Below are 26,802 nucleotides of genomic sequence, written 5' to 3'. Positions count from 1 at the left end.
GAAGACCTCCGTGGATAAATGATGCTGCCAACCCGTCTGGAACTTCCGAGCTCTCTCCTTCGGGAGCTTCAGGGCAGAGTTGGGAAGGGCGGGGAGGCCATGATCTAGGCGTTCGGCCACGACCTTGTTACTGCATCGGACGCGATGAAAGGCCATTCTGATTTTGAACCGAATTGGAGGAAGACAAAAGGGAAGGGCACATGTATAGAACGAAGGTTGGTGCCTAGCAAGTGCTTGGCAAATAATCTGCTCCGGTATCTCGATCATATTTCCATTCCCTGTCAAGGAATAAGGTACCTAGGTTAATGTACATGACAATTTGAACTCTACAATCCCCCCCCCTCGGATTACTTCTGAAAGCACTTCGTTGCCTACTACATGCTGACTGGGTGGCTAATCTTTAACCTTGATCAAACATCACAGTGCATCCAAATGGCGTGCATGCTTCCCGTGTTCGATGTGGTTCACTTAGGCAGCACTAGCTGAAATGAAGTTCCAGAATGTCTGCAACCGGTGAGGTCATGATACTCGTACTGAATCACTGCTGGCGATGTCTTGGATTTTCTTCAATCAATGGTTGCCTCGGGGGGGTGTCATAGCGAACTGAGAAAGAGCTGTGCCATGAACTTGCAGCAGGAGACTTCCCGGTGAGCGCAGATGATTACTTCATAGGTGGCAGCTCATCGAGCATGTCACCCCCAAAGACAGTGGGGTCTTAGCGGGGGGTGCCTGGAATGCGACACTCCAATGATGTCGGGAGCCTGATTGCTGGGCAGCTATCCACGAGCGGGCAATGACAGACCCCCGGTGCCCGGGCGGACCGCAAGCCCGCCCAGCAAACCGGATGGATCCTTGTTCTCTCTTGAGCTACATCGAGCGAGTCGAGTGCCCATCACGCCAACCACGTCAACTCGTGCCTGCCAGCACCAGCCTCCTCGGCGACGTGGCCGACATTCATGAATCCGAACTGCTGCCCAGCCTAGCCCAGCTTCTCTTCCAAAAACACCACTTAGCGGCGCAAAACGTGCGACACGACATTAATTTGCATCATTACTATCCGACGACACCCTCCCTCCTTGTGTCATGGCTTTTGTGCACAGTTGACGGCCCCATCCGAACACCCCACCCTTGCATCTGAAGGAGCCAATTTCCCCAGGTTGCTGGGCATCACAATCGTCACCACGGCATTGTTACAGCGCAGAGAGCTCAACACGCACCTCTACAACGACTTGCGGTCTGTCGGAGCCGACGTTTTGACACATCCTGCCATTTCTCCAGGCCAACTTGGCTTCCACGATTGACCTCCTCCGACGTCTTCCCCGCTGTAGCCTGACTGCGTCGGAAAACAGTCCCGTCCCAATCGAGGCGTGGACAAACCACCGAGATAACCGGCATTCGCCAGCGGCTGGCTGATACGGCAAGGATCCTGTTGCTGTCGTAGCCTCGAAGTACTATTAGCTTGTAGCGACAAGTTTTCGTCATGTCGAGCTCTTTCGAGAAGTCCGTCAAGGGCGCTACCAAGATCAAGGTATACATCTGACTCTTCTACTGCCCGCTCGGGGACGCCATCCCCGATCAGCCAACGCGTATGCGCTGACAAAAATGACCAGGCGGCGCCTCCCAAGACGAAATATATCGAGCACATCCTCGTTGCGACGCATTCCGGCGAGGCTGGTGTGGCAGAAGTCTTCCGGTCGCTTCAGTTCCGTTTGCGCGACTCTACCTGGACCGTGGTCTTCAAGAGCTTGATCACAATACACCTCATGATCAGAGAAGGCTCTCCAGACGCTACGCTCGCATACCTGTCGGAACACAGGAACCTATTGAGCATCACCACTATCACAGATGGTCAGTCAATAACACAGTATCAAATCCGGTCTTATCATCGCTAATACCGCAAAGCACAAACACAGGGTCGGAATATCCGCGTATATGCCAATTACCTTCAAGAGAGGGCGAAGGCATATCGGGACACTAAATGCGACTGGGTCCGAGTGAAAGAAACACGGCTGGAAAAGATGACTGTGGACAAGGGTCTGTTAAGGGAGACCGAATCTCTGCAGCGTCAGGTTTCAGCCTTGCTGAAATGCGACGTAAGTGGACCTCTCTGGCGATGCACGATATAGACTGACGGACCCTAGATTGTGGAGGATCAATCATCCTTTGAGGTGACGACCACGGCCTTTAGGCTTCTCGTTCTCGATCTGCTAGCGCTGTTCCAATCACTCAACCAAGCTATGATCAACATTCTAGGTACGAGACCTCAAACCACCTATCCTGATCGCTGCTGACGCTGCCAGGGTGCTTCTTCGAGCTCTCAAAGCCTGACGCGGAGAGGGCCATGGAGATATACCGCCAGTTTGCGAAACAGACTGACTTCGTTGTGAGCTACCTGAGGCTAGCGCGGCAGTACGAGCACCTCACGCGGGTCGAAGTGCCCAAGCTCAAGCACGCGCCTGTCAATCTGAAGCAGCAGCTCGAGGAATATCTCAACGACCCCGATTTTGAGGTCAACCGCCGACAGTATATCGCTGAAGTCCAAGCCAAAAAGAACGGCGGCACGTCGGCGGTGTCCAAGGCGTCGGCACCCAGTGCCCCCTCGAAGCCGAAACACTCGTACAGCAACTCTTTCCCCGAGCCCACGCCTGCCGCTCCTCAGTCCGCAAAGCCCCAAGCCAAGGGTCCCGCACCAGATCTGATTGATTTCTTCGAATCCATCGAGCAAAACCAAACGCCAATGGCTCAAGAACCTGCGCCCCACCAGCTGGCTCAACAGCAGTTGCCCCAGCAGCAGTTGCCGATGCAGACCGGTTTCGTTAACAACCCTTACCAACAGCAAGCTCTTGGCTTTCAGCAAACCGGTCTAGGTACGCAACAGACCGGGCTGTCAACCAATCCGTACCAGACTCAACAACCAGTTACTTCTCAGAGTTACAACCCATGGGGTCAGCAGCCTCAGCAGCCTCAGCAACTGCAATCCAACTTCACTGGGGCTGGCTTTGGAGGCTACACCCCGCAACCGGGCTTCCAGCCTGGCGCGCTGGGATCCATTCCTCAAGAAGGCGTCGCCAGCTTCCAGACCGGCACTGCTTCACCTGCGCAAAACATCCAACCACCTCAGACAACAAATCCTTTCAGGGCTTCAATGTTGGTGACACAGCAGACTGGATTTTCTGCTAGTCCTGTTGCGTCCGGGTCCAACAACCCTCCTGTGAATGGCGGTCTGCAGCGGCAGTCCACGAACCCATTTGCACGCTCATCGCCCCAAGCACAGCAACCTTTCGCCCCTGCCGAATCGATACAACCGCAAGTGGCTGCACCGCCAGCTCCATTACAGCCCATGACCACGGGTACCAACCCCTTCGCCAAGAGCTTTGGCGGTTCACCACAGCCCCAGGGGCCGGTAACCAGTGCTGGTCCTCTCGCGCCGCAGCAAACGGGCACTAACCCCTTCCGACAGGGAGCATTCGTCAATCATCAAACTGGACTAGGCTGGCAGCACAACCAACAGACGATGGGGGGAGGCCTCGATCAGCTTGGTTCAATCCCAGTCTTCCCACGTCCAGCGCAGCAATCGCCATGGCAACAGTAACTTAAAACAACTGAATGTGGAATATTTTTGGATTCTCTCAGCCCTTCGTTTCGAATGGCCATTTATGTGTGACAAAGCATGGCGTTTAGAGAAATCCTTTCAGACGGTCGAGAATGTCGAACCCAAGTGCGAGGTAAGAGAGTAGAAGCCAGTGATCATACAGTGTTCTGGACATATTATGGAAGCGGTGGAAACCCTACGGGCAACATTAGCAAGCAAGTTTACAATTGAAAAGGGCAAGCGCATTTCCGATACTGCCACTTCGTCTCGGAAAGCGATTATTAGAGCATGCTCAAGGTACACATGTACATACTATCTCGGAGCCCTGAACAAGACCCGAGGGAAGGTTTCCATCGAAGCTATCAAGGCTTTGTCCGAAGACAGACATGCCTTCTGTTTTCCAAATTTCGCTGCGCCGAGACTTCACTCCAAATCAAGGGGGTGGTCTCCCCGCAAGCCGTCCACTTCTCTTCACTACCGCCTGTCCTTTCATCGTAATCAGCAGAGCTATTGGGCCAGCTGCCCGGCATGCATTGACGCGTTGGCTCCTCAACGGTGGTCCAGAATTCGCCAGCATAAACTTCATACTCGTGGGCCCACCACAGAACCCAGTCTTGGGGACGGGAGCCATACGTAATGCCAATAAGTCGGAGATGGTGCGTTCGCATCCATAGCATGACATTCGTCAACCCATTTGCATGGACTGTCTCGCGCTGAAGACGTCGTTCCTCTCTGCCATATCTTCGCAAGTCGACACCACCATGACGATCTAGCGGTCCGAGCCAGTCCTGCAAAATTCCATCCGGAATTCCTGCGAATTTGTGCCTTGCCGTGTCGGCATGCGAGCAGACTTTGAGAGCCGCACGAAGATAGCTAATGAAAGGAGTCTGTGGCCCGCCTTGCCCATCCCATCCCGGCCGCGGGCAGTTTAAAAAATCTTGCTCCTGGCAGTGAAGACTGGCTGGATCAGCCAGGATGCTTTCGCAAAGCATGGCGATGAATATAGGCCCATGCGTGAACTGCCCAGGACTAAGGCGGTCCGAAGCAAGCACCAGGCCTATTCCTGTGGCCAGGGAATGGACAACAGAACATCCCTCCGATCTGGAGAACTCGACCACGACGGGCGAGGAGAGCTCAATGTCACCGGCGTGGGAGGACCACATCTCAGGTAGAATGAACCGGAAGTCGGATATCGATATCGGTGTCCTCGAAAAGACAGTACGAAAACATCTGACTCTGTCGGAGAGTCCCAAGTCGGGAAGGAATAACTGCTGGTATCGCCTGACATTCACCAGACGACCTCCTATGATCAGATCGGCAAAAATTCGAACATTTTTAATTCTTTTCTCGTGATCATATGGTGACAAAAGAGATAATATGTCGATCATGTTGTGGCCGAATTGCTGCTGGGCATAATGTCCTGTTTGATACACAGCTGCAGTGTAGAGGCTAAAGATCCAATAATCCCTGGGAAACGTTGTAAGCCAGAAAAGGCAAATAGCATTGTGAGCTTTGCTTACATTCTCGAAGTCAACACTCCACCCCATCGGTTGTCGAGGATATAGCTTGTCAGCCCAAGTTCAACGAGTTTTCCAAACGTCCTAACACTACCAGACCACGAAGAAAGCTGCAAAAATGTGGTCAGCGCTTCTGGCTAGGTTATGGAGAGTCTTGTCTCAACTCACGTCCAGTAGTGTGAAACCATCTCGGTCTCGCGTCAACAAAGGCAGCCTCTGCCGAGTGAGGAAATTCAGCAGCGCAGGACAGTCATCTGTCTCCAAGATGCCAACAACCCCTTCGACCTCCTTCCAACTCCGAATCACGTTGTGTACTTTGAGTTCAGTGTTCCAGCCGTGGAGGCTACGCTCAACCATGACAGAATAGATGCTTGCTGCAAGCCAACTCGGCGCCTGCAGAACAAATTCGTAACGATCTTTCGAGTTGAGTGTGAAGTTAACGCGTCCGAGCCAAGATGTTCCTGGATATATCGTACGGAGTCGTGCGACCTCTTCCGGGGTTGTCTTCTTTGCAATGTCGACTTCTTGAGGCACGGGCTCGATGGTAGTTATAACCTGGCCATGTCTTGCGGGCCCGGACTGTGGTGGTGCCGGCAAAGGCAGTCGGTTTATAATGACCTGGCTCGAAATGCGTGTATATGCCCTGTCGCCCAACAAAATCAGTCTCTTAACGTTGGCGCAAGGTGACAGAAAACTCACATTGTGTAGCTGTTGATAGCCATGTTCAGAATGTCCAAAGCTCTCCGCAGCTGGCTCTCCATCTTTTCCAATACCGGCTTCTTAATTACGATCCTCACCGAAACAAGCCTCCGTCGGAATCCCCTGGAAGACACAATCTGCCTGTCAAGACTTTCGACAAGTTCTTCCAACGCTCTATACGCCCTCTGTGTCGATCGCAAGACGCGAGGGAGAATGGTCGACTTGAGCTCGTCCGGAATCTCGTCACGGTTGATCTGCTCCTCGACATCCTGGAGAATCAGGTCCACGTCCTCCAGCTCCTCGAGGATGGACTGGATGTGGTCGGGGACATCCTGGACTTCGTCCCAGAGCCGCTTCAACTTGACGATGGTCACGGCGAGCTCAGCCGCAAACTGAGTTGCCCCGAGGCCGAGGCCGACAGCTTCGAGAGCCATCTCGCGTGCTCGTATTGCTCCAGAACTTCTTTGCGGTCGACCGGCTGAAGCTTGTTATTTGCAGCATCAGACTCGATAACTGGCAGAACCCATCCTCACGACGTGCTACGTTGGTCTCAGCAAAGAATGGCTGTCATATTGGCTATGGGTATGTCTATCAAGTTCCGAGGCCTCCTCTTCTCGTCAGTGGAACAGGGAGTCGTACCACACCGGCGAGATGCATTTGCATGGGGGTCGGACTGTGGCTATGCGACGTGTTGTTGGCTGTTGGTGGTCGGGCGGCTGAGTGTGCCATGTGAGTGGACAGGCGTTGTGTGAGCGGCAGACCCTGGGGCGGTCCCGTCCCGCATCCCGTTGACGAAACGACGATTTGTCCAATGAATAAAAATCTAAACGAGCCAGAGCAAAGTAAATACTGACATGTCAGTTTTGGCATCTAAAATCAATCGCCAAGTCGGGGACCGCAGCCAGGCAGAGGGCAGAATCATGCACACAGCACGGCTAATGAAACACTTCAGTGCCTTGAACAGGCACATGGTCGCATCACCACGTCAAGGCTGCCGCGTGGCATTCAAATGAGTCAGAAATTCTTATGAAAATGCAGAAAAATAAGGCGCTTGCTGATAATCAAGAATCAAAAATAGAATGTCGGGATGGCCCACGGAAATGTTAAAAAGGGATCCTCGCCGTCGTCCATCCCAAACCTCCCACGCGAACCCTCCTCCCAGCGCAGGTCAGACACCGACGCTGCTCGCCGAGGTTCGTGACGGAGCAGCCGGAGCACACATGCCTCCTACAGGCACCGCACAGGTGGTCGTCCTCGCTATCAAAGCCGTAGCCATTAATGTCCATCGAGTCAGTCCCATCCCGGGAGCCGAACCCGACACCACAGTCTTCGCAGCTCAAAGTCTCATGGCAGGTTTGGGACGCGGATGGTGTGAATGACGGTGCGGCCGGAGCAGAGTTGATGTTCCAGAATGCATGTAGAGACCGCTGCGCTGTTGGCGCCGGCTGTGCTGGTCGCTCGAGAATGCGAGGCATCGGGGAGGGACTGGTTGGGGCAAAGTCTGCGTCGGAATGTTGCTGAGCGGAGTAGAGCATGCTGAGTGTGTGTTCTATGAACCTTGCTGTCAGTTACTGAAAAGCGGGATAGCAAGGGCTATTCAACACATACGATGGACTGCATCCTGCGAGGGTCTGTTGTCGCGGAAACGCTTCATGGTGCGGCTAGGCAGGTGTGATGGCGTGAAGTGGGAGGAGAACGCAGCAAAGGGCGCCGGAGAGATGTGGTCCATGTCCATCGTACCAGGGAGTATGGGCGAGGAGGAGAACGACGACGGCGAGCTGGAGAGCTCCTCGGAAGAACGCTTGCGCTTGAGAACCATGGTGATGGACGAGACGTGTAGATTTGAAAAGATGATTATTGGATGGTCGTCGACGTGAGTATTTGAGGGTAGTTTTGGAGCTCGGGTGATAAGCAAGCGGAATGCGACTATCGAGTGTTGAAGTAATAGCAAGGCTTGACCCAGGGAAGATGGGAAAGGCCACCGATTTGTATGTGACGGGGTGGACGGTGGCTGGCAGCGGGACGCGTCGAGTTGAGCGTGACAGGTTCAAGCACTTTAGGGGACGCGTAGGAGTCGCGTTGCCCCACCTACAGCCACGGTCACCCCAGAGTCACTCGAGCACACCTCACGGCAAGACAGCAGCGCGCGCCATTGTGGCTTTTATCTCAGTCTACTGTCCATAATAGTGAAATGCAATTGTCTGTTGTTGAAGGTTTGCCGCTGCGACTGTCACTCGACGACTCGGACGACCAGTCTTCCAAATCCTCCCTTGATAGCCGCCACTTCCTCGCATTCGGCCCGCACACCCTCAGTATCCGAAAGATTGACAGTGCGTATGATGGCCCTGATCTTGCCCATTGCAATCATCTCGCCAGTCTTCTCGAGGGCCTCCCTGTCTCCGGGGTCACCAGAGACGAACTCATATTGAATTTTCGTGCCGCGCAACCAGAAGGAATACCAGTACTGGCCCAGATCGAAGATCCAGCCCAACCAGAATGGTACCATCTTGGGACCGAGCATCAATTTAGCCAGCTTGGACGTGGGGATACCAGCCAGAGACACCAGGACCCCGGTTTGAGGGTGCAACAATGGGATGCCAGCGTTCAAGGTCGTCATTTGCGGATTGAACATGAAATCAACGCTGTGCCTGGGCACAACTTTGGAGACGTCCTCTGTCTGGTAGTCGACGAGCTGATCAACGAGGCCAGGTAAGAACTTCTCCACGAGCGGCATCTTGCCTGTTGACACAGTGGATATGATTTTGCCGGCGCCAAAGACATTCTTCGCCATCTGAATGGCGATGCCGCCCAAGCCGCTAAGCGCTGCGGGTATGAAGACCGTCTTACCCTCGAGGCTGTCGACACCAGCCATGGCCAGCCCTCGCGTGATGGCTTGGTAAACGGTCACAGCATACCCCGGTAGAGAGGCAGCGTCCTCAAAGCTCAAATTCGTAGGCTTGAGAAGTAGCATCCGCTCCTCTACGACGGTGTATTCGGAACAGAAACCCGAGCTGGCATCTTCAAGGAGGGGTCGTGTGATTGACGTGCCGTATACGGCGTCGCCAACCTTGAAACTCTTGACCCCGGAGCCGATGGCGACGATAATGCCTGCGCCTTCGCCGCCGAGCTCCATGGGGAAGTCAACTTTAAGACGAATGATTGGAGTGCCGCGGGCTCGGACACAGTCGCCCGCCATGAGAGCGCAAGCATGCACGCGGATGAGAACATGACCTGGCCTGGTCATGGCCGGCAGAGGTCTATCGACAATCTCAAAGTCACGCGGGCCACAGAATCGGGGCGCCACGAGAGCTCGCTTCGTCGTGGGGATGTCGGCCATGTTTGATCAGTCGTAGTGGTGAGTGATGATGTTGAATGGCTTTGCTGTTGTAGTAGGCCGATCGCTCATCGATATTATCTGCCCTGTGAGTCGATGATCTTAAGTCCTGTTACAATCAGCCAGGCATACGTCGTCGTATGCTCCCAAGACTGTAGGACCACGGCCCATTGCCTGCCTTCCAATGTATCGGCCTGAAATTGTTCCGTCTGGCAGTTGGCTGCGGAGTTGGACGATAGTGCGGACTTTGATGGAGGGCACCTTCACGAATAGGCCGTCAGTTCGACTTGGCGTTGTGTTGTTGGTCTTTGTCTGTGCCGCAAAGGCGCTGAAACGTAGTTGATGGGACTTGGGCTGCAGGAAGGGTGCTGCTCCAGGCAGAAACAGGCAGGCACACACATTGCGTCGCGCCTGCGCCTGCGCCTGCCTCCCAGAAGGACAAGGAAGTTGCCTTTGATCGCAAGTGCCGGTGAATTTCGCAACCCGCAGCTGCCTGCCTGAACTCCATAGCTCTTGCCAATTTGAAGCGGGCTGGGCGTTGGCTGTTATGGCTTTGTCACAACAGTAAGGCGTGACCTCTTGCAAAGCCTTGTCACCACCAGAGAACGCAACCCAAGTTCTGTGATCCTTTCCATTCTTTTCGACGCTCGCTTGAAGATAATCGAGTGTGACCCTCTTGATGATGCAGCTCTGCAGTCTTCTGTCGACCATCCAACGCGTGGCCATCATCAGCCTCCTGTTGTCGGGCTGCCTCGCCAAGTTTTGCGCCGAATCCAAGAATAATGTCGTTCTCTATTGGGTTTGTTTGATTGTTGAATACTTGTCACACGTTTCTCCTGACGCTTATGATATTCCAGGGCCAAGGTCCCAATCAACTGGACCTGCTCCATTACTGCCAGCAGTCCCACGTCGACGTCATTATCCTTTCCTTTGTACATCTCTTCCCGGCGCAAGCCAACGGTTTCCTGGGCATCAACTTCGGTAATCAATGCGGTCGTGCCGTCTTTCCCGGTCCAGGCTTCCATGGTGTAAACGAGCCGCGCCGTGATGCCTTACAAGCCAACTGCCCTGCCATCAATGCACAGATTCCCGTCTGTCAACAGACATATGGGAAGAAGATAATACTCTCTGTTGGCGGGGGCATGCTTTCCTACCAACTTACCGGCATACAAGAAGCTGATCTACTGGCCGATCAGCTCTGGGTCATGTTTGGTCCGCGTAATGAGACCCTGGTGGCACAAGGCGTTCCCCGCCCGCTCGACTTCAAGGACCAAGCCGTCGAGGTTGACGGGTTCGACATGGATATTGAGCACCCATCTGAAGGTGGCTGAGCCTGCACCATTCAATCGCGTGGGATTAACACGATCGTAGATAATTCAGTCGGATATAAAAGATTGGCAACTCGCCTTCGCAGCTACTTCCCCATGGCCACGAAACGATACTTTCTTACCGCATCTCCGCAGTGCATAGTACCAGACGCCAACATGGCCTTAATGATTTCTGCTGCCGCATTTGACATGATCTTTATCCAATTCTACAATACGCCACACTGTTCTGAGGCAAGTTGGGCCAAGGCCAATGTCAATCTCATTCCGGGCATGCCCTCCAACATTGCGGGCTTCACATTCGACGACTAGACATCGTGGCTTTCTGACACGCCAAGCAAGGGTGCGACCATCTACATTACACTTCCCGGCAGCCCTGAAGCGGCAAACCTAGAAAACTACATTTCGCCTTATGAAGCTAGCAACCTCATAAACTCGTTTTACTGCCGATCAAAGTTTGGTGGCATGGCGGTCTGGGAAGCCACTTACTCGGAGAACAACCGCCAACGTGGATACACCTATCACGCTTTCCTCAAGAAGCACCTAGTCGCCATCGGAAACTATCCTGGGGGTTGCAAGGTAGGTCAACAATAAAATGCTTCTTCACAAGACAGGCTAATGCTTTTGCGTCAGACTCAAGCTGTAGACCCCAGCCCGTCAGCAACTCCAGTCGGCGAGGCTCCAAATTGCGGCCCGAGCAAGGGTGTCTGCTCCGGCGGCGAATGCTGTAGCCAGTACAACTACTGCGGTCTCACAGAAGCTCACTGTGGAAGCGGCTGCCAGGGATTGTTTGGCCACTGCGGCACGCAGCCAGCCGCTATCTCACCTTCCGCCGATGGACAGGGTCTGCCAATCAGTTCCGACGGCAGCTGCGGCGCAGGCAAAGCGACGTGCCGAGGTTACGGAGAGCATTTGTGTTGTAGTCAGTACGGGTATTGCGGCAGTACGACCGAGTACTGTGGGCAAGGCTGCCAGGCTGCTTTTGGAATTTGCGAGTGATGGCGCTCTCCTCTCTTGGGAGGCGTCTCAGTCAAGTCATGTCATAGGCATGACCAGTAACAGATACACGCGAGATCTTGGTATGCATTCAACTTATCTCGAACGAGGCCTACGTTCCCACTCGCATCATATCTCACTAAACTGGAAGCCGGGCAGGCGATGGGGACTACGTAAATATTCAACACGCCCTGGGATGACTATTATGTGAATGCAGAAAACGAGTCTAAATACAAATCGGAATACCCGTTTCTTTGTTTGCGTTCCCGCTCACGAGCCTAGGAATTTACGTTTGGCTTCCTGTGAACGTTGAGATGATCAACCACGGGGCCGTCTTGGGCGTCTTTGGGGTCTCACATCGTCCCGCTTCACTTTAGGAACGCTCCTAGGTATCTGATCAGACTGGAGGGCTGGAAACCCGAAAATGGACTTGGCTGGATCCCGAACCGGCTCGCTGGACTCCTCCTCGGAATCATTGCCCCAGATCTTCCACCAGCGACGGCGGCGAGGGGTGATCTCGCTCGGTGAATTACCAAAGACTGCAACTGTTAGTGCTGATCCCATATTGACTGTTCATGAATGATGTGGCGGAGTGTGGAGACGCTATCTCAGGCGGAGAAGATAGTGTCGTGCCTAGAGAAAGAAAAAGGGGTGGGGGGGACAGATAGGGAGGGGATCACATGCCTTCTCTCATCTCGTCCAATATAGCTTCGTCGACTGCTGCCTTTTGCCGTGGCGTGTCACCCTTGCGGTAGCCAGACACGTCGGCGACAAACTGCCGCTTGGGATCGGCCGTTAAGTGTAGTTCCAGTCCAAGCCCATCCTCTGAAGTATCGACTACGGCTGGTTCTGTATCTTGAACCCCCGTTTGGACAGCCGTCTCATTTTCTAGAGTTACGCTCGCCTTCACTCCCCGTGTCGTACTCTCTTCTCCTTTTCCCTTGCCCATGTCGTTCTCGTCATGCGGCGGCGGCGAGGGGCTGGGCCCTGATGCGCGATTCTTCCTCTGCGTCGCCTCGCTTTGAAGGTGCAGCGGCCACTTGTCAAGGCTGAAGAACTGCTTCTTCTGTTTGTTCCTGCCTCTGACGCCCTCACGGCCAAAGTCCCAGATATCCTCCCTCGCCAGCGTCATCGTCTCCTTGCCAGGCTCCCCTTCCCACCGCGGCCTCACAGGCCAGAGCATGTTGTCTCCCTCCGAGAGCTCCTTGATCAGCCCTGTGCGGACAGCCTCGATGGCTTCGGGATGCCACGTGCCACTTGCCCAGTCTTGCCAGTCGTGCGCCGCCCCGGGATCTGCCGCCCTCGCAACGCTAGCGTAGCTGACGGCGCCGACTTCATCAAGCTGTGACGTGACCTCCTGGCGCCAAATACCGTGAAGGTCGTCGATCTGGACGCGATACCTGTCCACCGGGATGCTGAAACCCTGGTCTGCACCTTGAGCCTTGAGTTCTGCATATGCCGCCTCGACCTCATTCTCTAAGATTACGGTCCAGCGGCCGAGACGGTAGGCGAGGGTGCGGTAAGCCAGAGCGACGCGTTCCTCGTGTGATGGGCCAGACGCATCAATAAACGAGGCGATCAGCGGTAGAGCAGCGACGAGAGCGGCCTTCCAGTCGAGGAGGGGTGCCTCTGGCGCCGGCAGCTCCTGTTCTGGCCGCGACGGGAAGAGAGGATTGACATGAATAGGGGGCACGTAAAAGTTAATGCGGAGCTCCGGATGATAAGGCAGCTCGGGGCGGCCGAAGAGGATCGACTTGCCCTTGCCGCTGCGTGACTGAGAGAGTCGACCTGTCGAGACCAAATAGTCGCAGTATTCTTCCGCCTCTTCTTTCGAATACAGCGCCTCCTGCAGCGGATTGGTGGCCGCAAAGCCGTTAATCTCATGGCATATCTGCTCCGACGTCCTGTGCTGGCCCGCCCTTGCGAGCAGTGCGTCTTTGTAGGGGTCGTTGAGCAGTATCTGCAGTCGCTCGTTGAAGAGCTCAAATCGCCAGTCCTCGAAGTTGTCCTCGATCTCCTCCATCAGCAGGTCATTTGTTGATGGCCCCACGATAAATCTCATCCAGTGATGGTCATCGGGCGAGATGGGACGATATTCTTCGCCAGTCGGCAGGTCTTTCTTCTGCCGATCGAGCTCGTCTAAGACATCCTGCGCCGGCTTTCCAACCTCACAGCCGAGGCGAAAATTCTCGAGTATATCATCGAGCAGCTTTCGTGGCGCCCTGCGGTTGGCGATCTCAACCTGTGTGATCATGTTGCGGAAACGCGTGGCCTGTGCGTGCTTGATGTCGATGTGACGTGGCACGAGGGTCGGGTTGAACGGACCCATGAAGTTCCAGCTCGGTAAGACTGAGAGCTTGTCGGCAGCGAAGCGTTTGGCGTGGCCCTGTTGCATGCTCGGTATGACGTTGCGCGCGCGCTCATCGTGGTTCCGCAGCATCTGATCATGCCAGTACACGAACCCAAAGGGGTCAATCTTCTCCCCGGCCGGCGGCTCCTTGAGCGCCAGCGGCGGGAAGACGATGATCTTTTGCGCCTCGGCCCGGATGCGCTCCTTCTCGCGCCAGGGCGTAGGCAGGACGAGCTTGCGGAAGTGCTCCGCGCCGGCGTCCGCGGCATCGACGTCGCCGTCGACGATCCCAAAGTGCTCGATGCACTGCTGCAGCGCCGCCCTCTTGGCGCCGCGAAAGTCGGCAAAGCGCCGCACGGCATGGCCTGTTGGCCACAGGGCTCCCTCTTTGCCCACGATGAAGTCCTTGTGGGCTAGGTAGAAGTTGGACTCCTCGCGAAGGGTGCGGGCTGTCTCAGAAGTGCCCAGGGACATGCACTTGACGAACCGGTCGTCGGCCACCTCGGCCGAGTTGAAGTCTGGGTTGTAGCCATACTCGAACATGCTGTCTCCGCGAGCGCCCGAGCCGATGCCACCGATAAGGGGCCTCTCCGGGTCATCAAAGTGCCACAGGCGCGTCAGGTCCTCTCGGAACCAGGTCAGAAAACGGGTGCGCAGCAGGGGGCCGGGGATCTGGAAGTCCACATCATGGACCGATTCAGGGACGCGGTGCTGCAAGTATCGCGGCTTAAGCGGTTCAGTTTGCTCCTCACTATCAGTAATGATGATGATGGGTGCGTTGGGGGGTGCCCGCAGCCGTTTGGGGTGTTCAACCGGTTCAAAGCTGAGGATGAGCTCCGGCTCGTCGTAGTGGTGCTGCTCGTACACCCAATGCGTCTGGAGCATGCTGATGACCTCGTTCAGGTCGTATCCCCAGTCCTGCCCATCGTATACGTTCTCCTGGAGATGTTGCAGGTAGAGGAGGATCTCACCACGTTGGCTCGTCCAAAGTAGAGTGCGATCGAGATCCTCATCGGCCAGAAAGTTTTTTATGCGAATGAGCGTGATCTTGGGTGAATGGATGCGCCAACCGCCATACGAAAACATCTTCAGGTCATCAGGGGTCGCCATGTCGTTGTGGATGAGCCAGTTTTTGAGCCAGTTCTCATCATAATAGTCACGACTTCCTGCTGGTATAATGGATGTTTCCCTCCCAGTCGTTTCACTCTGCTGAACCCCATGCTTTAGGCTGTGTGCATCGAGGGCTTTCCGCCGCAGCTCGGTCTTTACGTCGCTGTCAAGGCTCGTTTCAGGCGTGGGTATTTGGATGGTCGTCTCGGTGTCGGCCTGTGGCGGCGTTATTTCATCTTCCTCCTGCACATGTCTGCCCTGTGGGGTTTTAGGAACGGGTTTGTCCTGGATCTTTGCTGAGGTGTCTAGCATCTTCTGAACCTCCGCCAAAGTAACAACCTGCGACGTGTTGCCCCTCTTCCTGAGCAAGTTCTCAATGTGACCTTTGAGTTCCGGCGCATTCCATTTTCTCGTTTCGGGAGTCAGACGAATCCGCGAATCGCCAACTACTATTACTTCATCAGGGCGTTTTGTTGTCGTTTTTGTCGTTGTTTCTGTGGTCCCGTCGCCACCGAGGCTAGATATCATGGCCGAGACGGCATCCCCCGGAGCAGGCTCTCGTTCCGGTGCCTCTTGACCGACGTCACGCATCAGTACATCTCCGTCTTCCGTCGTCGGCTCATCATCGTCTCCGTCCTCGTCGCTGTCCGACAGCTCCACCACGACAGGCGATTGCGGCAAGAACTGCTCGCAAGTCGCTTTAGGATCAAAAGAGATCCCCTCCGCCGCAGGCGCCTCGCGAAAGGTCCAACCCGCCGTGAACGGCTGCCGCGGCGGCACCCCGCCCATGCTCGGCGCCAGCGGCACATCCGACGCCGGCCCGGGAGCGGGGCCGGGCAGCTGGATGCCAAACTTGGCGACGTGCGCCCTGGCCAGGCTCAGTTCGTGCTCGTACTGCGCCATGTCGCGCGACACGCCGGCCGCCCTGTCCCGCGCGGCGCGCTCCCGGAACGCGGCGAGCGCGCGTTCCTGCTCGCGCTGCCAGGCGGCGGCGCCGAGGTCGGCCGTGGCGAGCCAGGGGTGGCGCGCGCCGTAGAGCTCGCAGAGGGCGCGCCGGAGGTTGTCCTCGCGGGAGAGCAGGTGGTCGAGCTTGTGCGCGGCGATGAGGTCTTCGATGCGTTTGAAGAGGTCGTAGTGGTCGGCGCTCTCGATGAGGCCTGCCAGCTCGGCTTGGAAATCGGCTGGGAACTTGTCGTGGTATCTGGTGAGCAGCAGGGCCATGTCGGCTGTTCGATATTAACTATCTATGCAGCAGCTCTGTCCTGGATGTGTACGTACCCATCTCTGGTGCCGCCATGGTCACCGTGTGCTTTGTATTGCACTTGCAAACGTCGTGGCTGCTGTATCCTTGCGTAGGTCGTCTCGATCGAGAACCTCTAGGGAGGAGTTTGGTGATATCCTACTCCAGCTGGCTGCCACCAAAAGACCGTCACCTAGGGGGGAAAAACAGCAGCAGATATTCAAGTTGGAAGGTCAAGAAGTTCGGCGCAAATACACATTTCGGATCGAATTGGAGGAAGCTACAAGGCCAAAGAATGGTGTCAGGCAAACATGGAAGGGCAAGCTTCTGATACACGAAGAGGAAGATGCCCTCATTTTGAAAAGGAGCTCCTATCCAAGCAACTAACAAAGAGCAGAGGATAAAGACACAGCCTTCATTCCAGGGACTGAATTCCCTATCAAAGAATATTCTCAATGTCTTCTCAATGCAGATGGCGGCGAGAGGTCCTACAATGCGGACAAAGGAGTGGCTAGACGCCGCAGAAGCACACCTCTTTGGCAGAACAAAGGCACAAGATAAACCACACGACAGAGCTGCGATGAGCCATGCGCCGCATTGGGTGAGCAAAAAATGCCAAGTGTTGCACAACAAAGGGCGACGGTATGAAGCATCATCACGCGTGTCAAATATCTTCGCAGAAGGAGTCTATGGGTGTTTTGGCTGCGATGCCGACGCCCGTCCTGCACGATAACTCGAAAGACAAGATGACGGAGAGTCCCATTTGAATTTCGAAAAAACTGTCGATGCACTCGAAAGCCAACAAGAATCGATTGACTGCAGACGTCATGTTAAATTGGGCCGGTGACAATGACGGTCCCAACGCTAGGGGTGCTGGGCCAGACTACCACTCGGATGGTGGCAGCGAAAGTGTGCAACAGTCTGCACCTGTGGCAGAAGTCTCTCCAACGCAAACCCATGGGAGCCAACATACAGAGACGTCTAGGGAAGTTCTTGCGGACCAGGATGCTGCACTACAAGCAGCCATTGACTTTGAGATCAACCACGCCAGAGCAACAAGCTACCGGCCGCCATCGCCGGACAGCGTGGAGGACCCGCAACCTCAGACCTTTCCTAGAATCCAAAACCACAGGGACTTAATCTCACCCAGGCCGACCAACATCATTGGCGCACCGCTCGGTCGAGACCTCAGCGCCCTCGAGGCAGCCGACGCGCTCGTGCAGCAATGGGAGCGGATCTACCAGGAGAACCTTGTACAGCACGGCGAGGAGGCTGTGCAAGATATCGCAGAGCAGCTTATGCAGGCGAGGAGGGACAGGAACGCGATCGAGGCTATTGACGACCGTGAATACATTGAAATAAGCCTGTATGTCAACATCTTCCAGGTCAAGCTAGGCCGACGACGTTTGGACGAGTACTGACTTGATGGGTCAGGTCCGAAACCGAGGTCTTCCGCAACAGAGTAATAGCTGAGCGCATCGAGGTCCTCTTAAACGCACTACGACTCAGCGAGTGTGAGGGCGAGATCGTCAATATGCGGGCTGCCATCCAATGCTATCGTGAGGGTTCTATTCGACCATCAGACTACTTTGCTTTGATATACGCCGGCAACCTTGTCGACTTTGCGCCCTCCTACGAGTCCTTCACACACAACCGAGCAGAGCGCCTCGATAGATATGCTGCCGAACATGGCACCGGCTGGCTCTGGTTCGAGCCGCCCCTCAATAGCGGCTCGTCCCTAGCGGGTGCCGGCAGTATAAACGCTCTGAAGGGTACGTGGGCTATGGAAACTGACAATGCGTTCGGCATGGGCGAGTATTCCGTCACAATGGGTTTCAAGCGCATCAACGACATCAACTACCGCAAGGCCAAGGAGGCGGAGGACATCAAAACCAAGCTCAAGACGAAATGGGAGGATGGCATCCTAGCAGCAGTGTTGAGTGCAAAATCGAAGCCAAAGACGAAAAGGAGCTTTCAAGCTCACAAGAAGCACAAGGACTTGCTGGGACGTGTGAAAAAACCGCCGCTCAAGATATTTGATCTCAAGCCACCTGCACCAGCCGAAGAACATTCAACGACACAGTCGAAGGCTGTGCGACTATACTACCGCATGCTCCTCGACACGGGCGCAACTCTGCCCATGCTGTACAAGGAAGACTTTGCCGCGCTGGGCATCAAACCGGCCACGTATGCCGCCTCCTCCACGATGCGTATTGTGACAGCGAACGGCTCAAGGCAAACATCCGTGTACGAGCTCCATGTCAGTGTCTGCGACACGCGCAGTTGCCAGTCGCTCGTCGACGAAAATGAGCCGGTGTGGCCACAAGCCCACCCGAGCTTGGGAGGGATACTGCCAGTGGCCCAGATCATGGTCGCCAGCGGCGACCAAGTACCGCCGTCGAACGGCATGTCAATGGATGATCGTGTCATTAGCATCACGGAGAAGGCCGAAGGAAAAAGCTCGCTTCGCCTGTCAGGCCTTCTACCCCTGAAGACATGTTACATGCAGTCCACACCTGGCCTCGGTGCCATCTGGCTGGGCGAAGACCGTCGAGACGTTCTCGGGGCGCAGCGCATGCCGGGCCAGATGCGTTGGGAGGCAGGCTCGACAGAGGTCTTCGACCCAGGCCATCCGAGAATGGACTGGCATCAATTGGAGCAAGACAACGGCGGCAATCCCACCTTGGTGCGTATAGCGCATGATGTGATGGACGAGAAAGGCGAGCGGGTCGTCCGGTTGACCGATGTCGAGCAGGACGGCTGGCATGGACGGAGTCGTACAGTGATCGTCGACCGGGACGGTAGCACAAGGCCGGCAGTCGAGATGGAACCGAGACAGCATTAGAAGAAGATCAAGATGGTGATGATGGATCCTCAGCAATGAGCACGACTTCCCAATCAGAATGGTGGACCCGAGCATCATGATGCTGTCATGGAAGATGAGCGTCGGACAGCCGCAGGCCTCCATTCCCGTCGTTCCGGATGGACGGAGGCTCTCTCCACATGCCAGCGGACCCCGATACCGAGCACAAGGCAGGAGCAAATGTCCGACGCATACCGCAGCCTTGCGGACGCACGCTGCGTGCCGTGTGCTGGATCGCAGGCAGGGCGTGCACCCGGGGCAGGGTTATGCCGTCGGCTTGTAGAGGTCGCATAACCTGGCAATCCCGGTCAGCCATCATCATGCCATGCCACGAGACACCTGCCAAACGCTATGCAGAGCGGGGCCGGGCAGGGACATCCCGAAGAGGCTCGAGAAGCGGCAGAAAAGAAGAAAAAGGCAGGGCAGTTCATCTCATGTCATTTTACCTCTCTCCCCCCAGCATGTGCTGATGGCGCGCCGTTGCCCAAGTGGGTATTGATGCATCCAGGTGACAGGTGATAAGGGGGAAGAGAGAGGTTGACAAGTCAATGCAGTGTCAGCGAGGTCACCAGCCAGGAATGGCCCTCTCCACTCTCCACTCCCCACTGCTCCACTCCCCTGAATGGCAAGTGAGCTTATGTCATTCTCTCTTGCCTCCCCTTGCCCCCCCAAAGGCAAGCAAGTACAACCCCCATTCCAGAAAAAAGGGGTAAGAGAGCGCAATCGACATTGGTCCCTTCCCTAGCCTCCTTGCCTCCTTCCCTCCCTACATCCCACTACCTGGCGATAGCACGACACACTAATCCCAGACCCTGAAGAGCCACCATGACATCCGACATCCCTTGGTAGAATTCGCGTGAGCCACCAAGCCCATTTCATCATGGCAGATGGCGCCAGCTCGCATGTGCATTCAAGACCTGCGTGCCCTCCTATCAGTCTGTCGTGCAACTCTGCCCCCGCGCACCCCCAATGAGCCTCTGCAGACCAACCAAACCAGCCGAATCCTCAACCTTTTTTCCTCTTCGTCCGACCACACCTCATTTCACCCTGCATGACAACAACCCTCGCCTCGTTCCACTGCAAATCCCATATCTGAGCGCCCGGGCCCTACCAAGTCCACTGAGGCCACTCGAAGCCATGGCGCCGTATAGGTAGGTAGCATGGCATATGGCATACAGCACAGGTAGCCTAGCACAGCAGCGAGCGCCACCAGGTGTCCCCTGCCCGCCCGAACGCAGGTGGCGGCCCAGCCGAGCCTCCTCAATCTCTCACCCACGCGGGAACAAGATAGATCCCTTCGCCTCGGATGTCATGCCGCCCTATTCTTCTTCTAGACCCCGCGCATAAGAGCGCAAGAGAGAGAAAGAGAGGGAGGGAGGGAGGGGAAAAGAGAGGAGCCAGACAGGCATAGACCCTCGCCTGAAGAAGAGAGCGCGCGGGTCCCGCAGCCACCCGGCCGGCCAGCCAGCCACAGTCAGTCTGGCCTTGCCTCTTATCCAACACAGCTTCTTTCTGGGACGCGGCGGACGCGACCACCACTACCACCCACCACCCTGTGTGTCCTCTGACGTGGCACCGCTCGCGTGGGGTGCTTTCGTGAAGATCAATCTCGCTCCAGCCCTGCCCTTGACGAGGCCAGCAACACCCCCCCCCTTTTGGCGAGCTTTGACACCATGACTGGTCTCGACCTTGGCCCCATGGCCGCCCAGCTGGCTCTCTCGAGTCCAACAAGTGACTGCCGGTCGCGCGATTGATGGCGAGCCATGAACTGTGACTGCCCCATCGTTGTACGATTTTTGCCAAACTCAAACGCCGCAGGTTGTTGTAATAAATGCCCAAGTCTTCCTTGGGGCCCGAGACATGCCTGGGCCAAAGAAGGGATGGGTGGACGCTAGCCACATACAAGGGGAAGGAAAGGGAGGGGGGAAAGGGAAGGCAGGGGGTGTCACTAAATCGATGCCAGGCGGAACGTCTTCACAAGTCACTTGGTAGTCCATGTTTGGAGGAATTTTACTGATTTTTTGGCTTGGCGCCTTTGTACCAGCTGCCCAGACGGGGAGCAGTTCTGACGGAAGTAATTGGTCTGGATTCATTGATGACCTGCATTGGCAGCGTAGAGCTCAACTGTGAGCCCGCTCTCTCATATCCGTCCGTTCTCGAGCAAAAGTTGTTCGCTTTTGTGTGAGGACATGAATGGCGCCTCCTGCAGCCCGCAGGCTCCCTGCCATATCCCAGCAGACGAGCCGTGGCCAATATCCTTCCCATATGTTCAAGTGGCCGGTCCTCCAAGATATTAGTGGCCAGATAGTGTTGCCACCACTGGCCGGCGTCCTTGAACCAGCCATGCGCTTCCTTCCCCCTGGTAACAGCTTGACATGCCGTCTGCGGCTGTCGCTCCTGCCCGTCCCTGATTCTCACCGAGGCTCCCTCCACTGGACCGTGTGCGCTGATCCTACAGTCTGAACCGTTGTCCATGTCGGTTTCCGCGTGTTGTTTGTGCAAGAAGAGAAAAAGAGGCTTGCCGGATTCAGCCGTTGAATCCGGTTCTACAACAGCTGATCGCGAGGTCGGGTTCCTCGACCGCGAATCGCCACCAGTATGAGGTGGCCTGCCGCTGCATTCGAAAAGCCGTTGTTGCGTGCGAAGAAAAAGGGGTATTTGCTGATCCTGGGTCTTTTTTTTTTGATGGTTCACCGCTGTCGAGTCGAAAAGTCGAGTCGTTTGTTTTGTGCAAAAATCAAGTCGCTGAATGCCAAAATTCCGTGCTGATGAGTTGTGAGGGAAGCCCATTCTGTATGCTTCAATGCGAGAACATTTTGTTTCCTTCCTCCGCTGCTCTGCCTCTTCTGTGCCTTGCTGAGCAGGCCATGTCACGCGCCGTGGACAAGTTGAAAAAAATTGTTGTGGACCCCGTGCAAGGGGTAAATTGCCTGGGCAAGCCTAGGGAGGCACACCCATCCCTCGCTTCCTAGACCATCTGCCCCGTTGTGTCGTGATGCATATACGCCGCGTAGTGCTGTTGCATCATGTGTTGTGACACATACGCAGAATGTTGAGGTTGCGGTGTGGGGGTAACCGGGCACCGTGGCGGCATTGGATACGTATCCTTCGGAGCGTTGACGAAAGCGTGCCCGTCGGGTGTGATGGGAGGGGTCATGTAGCCATCGGCCATGCCTTGGACGGCGCCGTGGCCCTTCTGCGGAGTACTGTAGATGTCGGCATGCTTAGTAGCGTGGTCCGAAGGAGGAGAAGGCGGGCCTGCTTGGGCTTGGGCGCGAGCCATGTTGGCCTGGTGAGCCATGAACGACGCCAGCTTCTTAGCTACTCCGGAGAAGTGAGGCGCGGAGAATTTTCTGGACAGGGCGACGGAGGGCTGGTGAAGGTGTTGAGAGAGAGTCAGCAACGTGATGTTGTCGACGTGATCCCACTCGCCGTCGTTGACCTCGGGCTCACCCAGGATGGCGCGGGCTAGAGCTAGTGATGAGCGCGCCATGACCGAGGGCTTTGATGAAACGAAATCGCGGTGGTACAAGGCAATCTCGCAAATGTATGCGGCCATGTGTTCAACCTCGACCCTGTCATGCTCCTCTGCCACAATTAGCTGCGAGAAGAAGTCCACGGTTGGGTGACCAATCGTCCATTCCAACGTGTTGAGCACATGCATCTCCATCTGAGTGAACATGCCAGCGTCGTAGAGTCCGCAACACATGTTGTTGAGCTCGTGAATCTGCGGGACGCGATCCTTCTTGTCCCCGTACTTGGCGGCAATGAGAAGCGCGGCGCACCCTACAAGCTGGTAGTGCTGCTTGTACACGACCCTCTTGGAACAGTACCTGTCGAGAAGGTTGACGGTGAGGAACAGAGTTTCCGGGAGAAGGGCGAAGGCAGCATGGGCCTCGATGAGGAAGTCGATGAGGTACGGCCTCATGTACCACTGAATCTCGCGCTGCATGTCAATCAGGTTCGCATCGGGCAGTGTCTCGTCCTGGCGATGATGTTAGAGGCAGGTACAATAAGAGTAAAGACGTTTCTGTTCACTGACTTCCATGTGCCTCATGTGCTTCATGATATCTTCGAGGTACTCGTCACCTGCCAATCGAGACAGTTCGTTGGCGATGATTTCTTGTCGTTGCCTTGCGATCATCTTGGCGGCGTCTCTGGTTCCCATGCGAGGACGCTGAGGCTCGTCCATCATCTCGGTGAAAAAGGCAACATCAGGCTGCTGTGCCTGTACCTGATGATAGAACGCCATGCTGGGCAAGGCGGTTGGGTCAAAGAGGTGTTTGTTGTTCAGGTCAAAGGGTGGACTCGTCAAGTTCTCCAGGAAGCTTTTGAGGTCGAAGGCAGGAAGGCAGAGAGTTTTAGAGAGTGAAGATGCGGTGGAGACAAGGGAGTGTCGATAAGAATATCCTCCAACCGAGCGATTAGAATATTAGTATTAGAAGGAGGGTGTTGAGTCGATGTCCGGGAAAGAGTGGCTGTGGCTGGGGTGGCCGCGGTGCAGAATCGACTTGGGGGCAAGAAATGACTGAAGTGGCCGGGAAACAGGCCGTTTAAAGAAGTGGTGGACCAAGGGGCTCTAGACAGACATCAAGTCAGCTCTAGGAATCTCGAAGACACGTGAGGGCGGACGAGACATGGGAGTTGGGCCGATCCAGGGGGGATATTGAATGCCGGCGTCGTGCCTCTGATTCGACGATGGGGTAGTGTGGAGACGAGACAGGCACGAGGGGAGATGGGTGGGTTGTGTAGTAGGTATTCATAACCCCAGGGGGAAAAGGTTGGATTGGAAGGGTGAAAGGGGAGGTAGGGACAGGGAAGAACATACCGCCACGGTGAAGATAGTCTAGAAAGACAAGACACAGGGAAATGAGACAATCCTGAGGCTAGTGGGTAGGAGCTACGAGTTAACGTGTCCCACGAACAACCTGCAGACAATAGTCGAGCAAGACTATGGAAGAGCGCTGAATGGTCCGCAAGGAGCAATCGGCACGTCGCTGTGGAGGGCAATGAAGAGTTTAGAACACGGCCTAGTCTGAGCGGGTTTGTAGGTTCATGTCATTTTACCAACATACCTTTCACTGTCTACACCCGAAGGGGCGAAGAGGGGTTACACCTGAAGGTGTCACAAAGATCTCGGCATGTATGGTATCTTTCCGCAAAGCAACCCGGACAGATGACCAAATATCGAAATCTAGTGGTTCTTCAGAGGACTCGTGCTGCACGGTTGGCAGCTTGACGATGTCCGACGACAGGAGTTTAGTGAGCTGCAGCAGGGCTAGCCTGGAGGCAGTTCCAAATCTCGGGAGGGTTGGTGAGTGGGCGCCTGAGAGGAATGACGGCGGGACGGCGAGTCGGCGTCAAGAAGCGGGCACGGAAGGGAGGATCGGAGCCACGGCGGTTCGGAGAATGAGTCGGATCGACTTCCTCTTTCACGGGCTGAGGAATTCAGGAGGGGGTCGAAGCCGGAGTGGGTCGAGGGGGGAGAGGTTGGCGAGTGTCGGTTGGTTGAACAGGATACAAAGCTAGCGGCAATCCCAAGAAAAATGGCCAACTCGTCTCTTTCAGATTCAATGTCTATTCTCGCACGGAAGACACTCGAGGGTGGTCCTTTATCCTTTATGTCGGGTCGGGGGGCTGAAGGTCCTCAGGGGGTTGTGTGGTGGTGAGGGGACGGCCGTCCAGTGTGGTGACCTGCTTCCTCTTTCGAGCCAATTCTCTGGTTGCAAGAGGAATTGGAGGACTCTGTGGGTTCGTGGATGTCAGAGTCAGGAAGGGCAGGCTCTGGAGGGAATGAATGGATGAGGGAGCTGGGAGGGAGAGGAAGGGGGAATGGCGGAGGAGGAGGAGGGTAGGTTAAAGGGTAGGAGGAAGGCTGAGGAGACGGGGAAGGATTGGAAGAGAAGTGTTTTAACGAATGGTTTTAAGACAGGATGGTGCAGCTTTGGCCCTGGCGGGCGGACAAGCACGACCTGGTACTTTGCGTGTACGAGAGGTCAGGTATCCCCAGCCCAGGACCAGGGTCTTGTGCTCTTCCGGGCAACCTTCCCACTTTTTTCCTTGCAGATTGGCCTGCAAGCGCTCAGCGTGTGATGCCTGCTAGACCTGGGCGAGGGTACCAAGCGTGGTGGGTGACGGAGGTACCTGGTCTGGCGCGCATCGATTTGTGCAGGCCACTCAGCCGGGCGCCCACAGCAAAGGGGGGGACCGTAAGTAACGGGTGGTTGGTGGGGGGGGGGGGGGGGGGGGCGTGGTGGGAGTCGGTGTCCTGGACTCCCGGGTGTCTCTCTGTCGGCCGACTGACTGATCCTCGCGCTCAGGTCTGATGCAAGTCACTGACGTAGATGTTGACGATGGAGGTCGAAAATGTTCTGAGATGATGTTTACCCCTCGCGATCTTTGCACCTCGGAGGATCCGACACGGACGGCAAAACAGGGCGAAATATCAGCGCGAGAACTTAGAAGATGCCGACAACGAGGCGACCAGACCAGCCCAGCCGCAAACCGTCAAGTCAGCGTCGAGTGGGCGGCGTATGCGTGGTAGTGTAAATTGCGTGGAGACGCCTGGGCAGTCAGTCCGTGTGCGAAAGCCGGGTTGGTTGCTGGCGTGTTTCTCGGCCTACAGGGGTGGTGATGAATGGAGCAGAGGTGTGGCCGATGCGAAGCTGGGATTGCTGGACGGGCTGAGGGCACAGAACGGGATAGACGTTTGCTGGAGCGAATGAGCGTCGAGACATGGACTACGTTCGGGATCTCTTCCTCTTCGGCCAGGATCATTCAACTTGTTGGTGATCGCTTTCCAGAGCTTGAAAATGTGCAGCAACGTTTCGTTCTTGTCCACTCATTGATTCTCGCTCGTCCTCCCTTTCAACTCCAGCGTCGGCGCGGGGCTAGGAAGAGGGCCAATGGAGCGGAGCGCACGCGAACAGCTATGACGATGGGTAACAGGCGTATCCGCAGGCGGTGGGCTCTTTCGGGCTTCGGTGGAGAGGTCGCAACTGAGGAGAGGTGCAAGCGGGTCGCTGAGTTGTGCCATGCTTCCCAGCGTGTGGCTGATGATTCCCTTTTTTTTATACATGGCGTGTGGGATCAGCTTCGGATTGCGACATGGTGAGGAGGCTTTCGAGATCGTTTTCGCGCTGAATGATTGTCAATCCGTGGCACTTGGGTCGTTTTGCGGTCGCCAATCTATAGTTTATTGTTTGTTGTCGTTATGTTTGTCAACGACGAGATAAGGTGTTATGAATGCATTGATGCGGCTTTAGGTACCTAGGCGCTGGATATTGCCATTGTTGATGCTGTATATCCCACCCGCGGCGGGGCTGTGTGTCGCTTGCCGTAGTGGCTTCTCGCCAGCAATTGATTTACAGAAGGTGCATCCCCTGAGCCTCTCCTGTGACAGAAAGCAGAAGGCCTGGCTGCCACTGACAGGGCAGTCAGGGCCATGCAGACATGGTGTGCACCTTCAGCCACATATCATTCGGTGCAAGCCGCAGCTAGTTGCATGTTATCCAGTCGTTGTGACCAACATCCCAGGTACCAGGGCAGGTGGAGAATCTCGATCCGGGCAGGAACAGCCCAATGCACCATTTCGTCTCGTCTCGTCTCTGCTTTCCCAGCCGAACGTCCGTTCCCCTCTTCAGGTGCGTCTCGACGCGAAAACACCACTCGCGCGCGAAGGTGACACGTCCATAAGCGACACGTCTTGACACGTACAATGAGATGCCATTGACCTTCCAGAACCAGCCTGCAACCGTCACGGAAGGCTGGTCAAAC

General features: G+C 55.6%; 7 protein-coding genes across 7 annotated transcripts; 3 read left to right on the top strand and 4 right to left on the bottom strand.

Moving 5' to 3' along the window:
- Nucleotides 1–1,480: 1,480 nt before the first annotated feature.
- Nucleotides 1,481–3,592, top strand: D7B24_008939 (uncharacterized protein; the record flags this gene model as incomplete). Its single annotated transcript, XM_028643019.1, has 5 exons — nt 1,481–1,528; nt 1,611–1,848; nt 1,903–2,093; nt 2,142–2,253; nt 2,301–3,592. The coding sequence occupies 5 exons, from the start codon at nt 1,481–1,483 to the stop codon at nt 3,590–3,592; spliced, it is 1,881 nt and encodes a 626-aa protein (XP_028493319.1).
- Nucleotides 3,593–5,199: 1,607 nt separating this feature from the next.
- On the bottom strand, nt 5,200–7,627 carry D7B24_008938 (uncharacterized protein; the record flags this gene model as incomplete). Its single annotated transcript, XM_028643018.1, has 6 exons — nt 5,200–5,219; nt 5,278–5,325; nt 5,586–5,752; nt 5,809–6,286; nt 7,040–7,357; nt 7,417–7,627. The coding sequence occupies 6 exons, from the start codon at nt 7,625–7,627 to the stop codon at nt 5,200–5,202; spliced, it is 1,242 nt and encodes a 413-aa protein (XP_028493318.1).
- A 411-nt stretch (nt 7,628–8,038) lies between these two features.
- ZBD1 (Alcohol dehydrogenase GroES-like domain-containing protein) lies at nt 8,039–9,145 on the bottom strand (the record flags this gene model as incomplete). Its single annotated transcript, XM_028643017.1, has 1 exon — nt 8,039–9,145. One exon carries the CDS (start codon nt 9,143–9,145, stop codon nt 8,039–8,041), a length of 1,107 nt encoding a protein of 368 aa, XP_028493317.1.
- A 679-nt stretch (nt 9,146–9,824) lies between these two features.
- Nucleotides 9,825–11,113, top strand: D7B24_008936 (uncharacterized protein; the record flags this gene model as incomplete). Its single annotated transcript, XM_028643016.1, has 4 exons — nt 9,825–9,941; nt 10,000–10,433; nt 10,806–11,046; nt 11,108–11,113. The coding sequence occupies 4 exons, from the start codon at nt 9,825–9,827 to the stop codon at nt 11,111–11,113; spliced, it is 798 nt and encodes a 265-aa protein (XP_028493316.1).
- A 1,026-nt stretch (nt 11,114–12,139) lies between these two features.
- On the bottom strand, nt 12,140–16,220 carry D7B24_008935 (uncharacterized protein; the record flags this gene model as incomplete). Its single annotated transcript, XM_028643015.1, has 2 exons — nt 12,140–16,149; nt 16,202–16,220. 2 exons carry the CDS (start codon nt 16,218–16,220, stop codon nt 12,140–12,142), a joined length of 4,029 nt encoding a protein of 1,342 aa, XP_028493315.1.
- Nucleotides 16,221–16,948: 728 nt separating this feature from the next.
- On the top strand, nt 16,949–19,008 carry D7B24_008934 (uncharacterized protein; the record flags this gene model as incomplete). Its single annotated transcript, XM_028643014.1, has 2 exons — nt 16,949–17,529; nt 17,598–19,008. 2 exons carry the CDS (start codon nt 16,949–16,951, stop codon nt 19,006–19,008), a joined length of 1,992 nt encoding a protein of 663 aa, XP_028493314.1.
- Nucleotides 19,009–21,994: 2,986 nt separating this feature from the next.
- Nucleotides 21,995–23,278, bottom strand: D7B24_008933 (uncharacterized protein; the record flags this gene model as incomplete). The annotated part of the gene is made up of 2 exons (XM_028643013.1): nt 21,995–23,011; nt 23,069–23,278. The coding sequence occupies 2 exons, from the start codon at nt 23,276–23,278 to the stop codon at nt 21,995–21,997; spliced, it is 1,227 nt and encodes a 408-aa protein (XP_028493313.1).
- Between the last annotated feature and the right edge of the window lie 3,524 nt (nt 23,279–26,802).

The sequence above is a fragment of the Verticillium nonalfalfae genome, assembly GCF_003724135.2.
Source record: "Verticillium nonalfalfae strain VnAa140/NRRL 66861 chromosome Unknown scaffold_84, whole genome shotgun sequence".
Lineage (NCBI taxonomy): Eukaryota > Fungi > Ascomycota > Sordariomycetes > Glomerellales > Plectosphaerellaceae > Verticillium > Verticillium nonalfalfae.
Note: the sequence above shows the minus strand (reverse complement) of the source record. Positions and strands in the feature narration are given on the sequence as shown.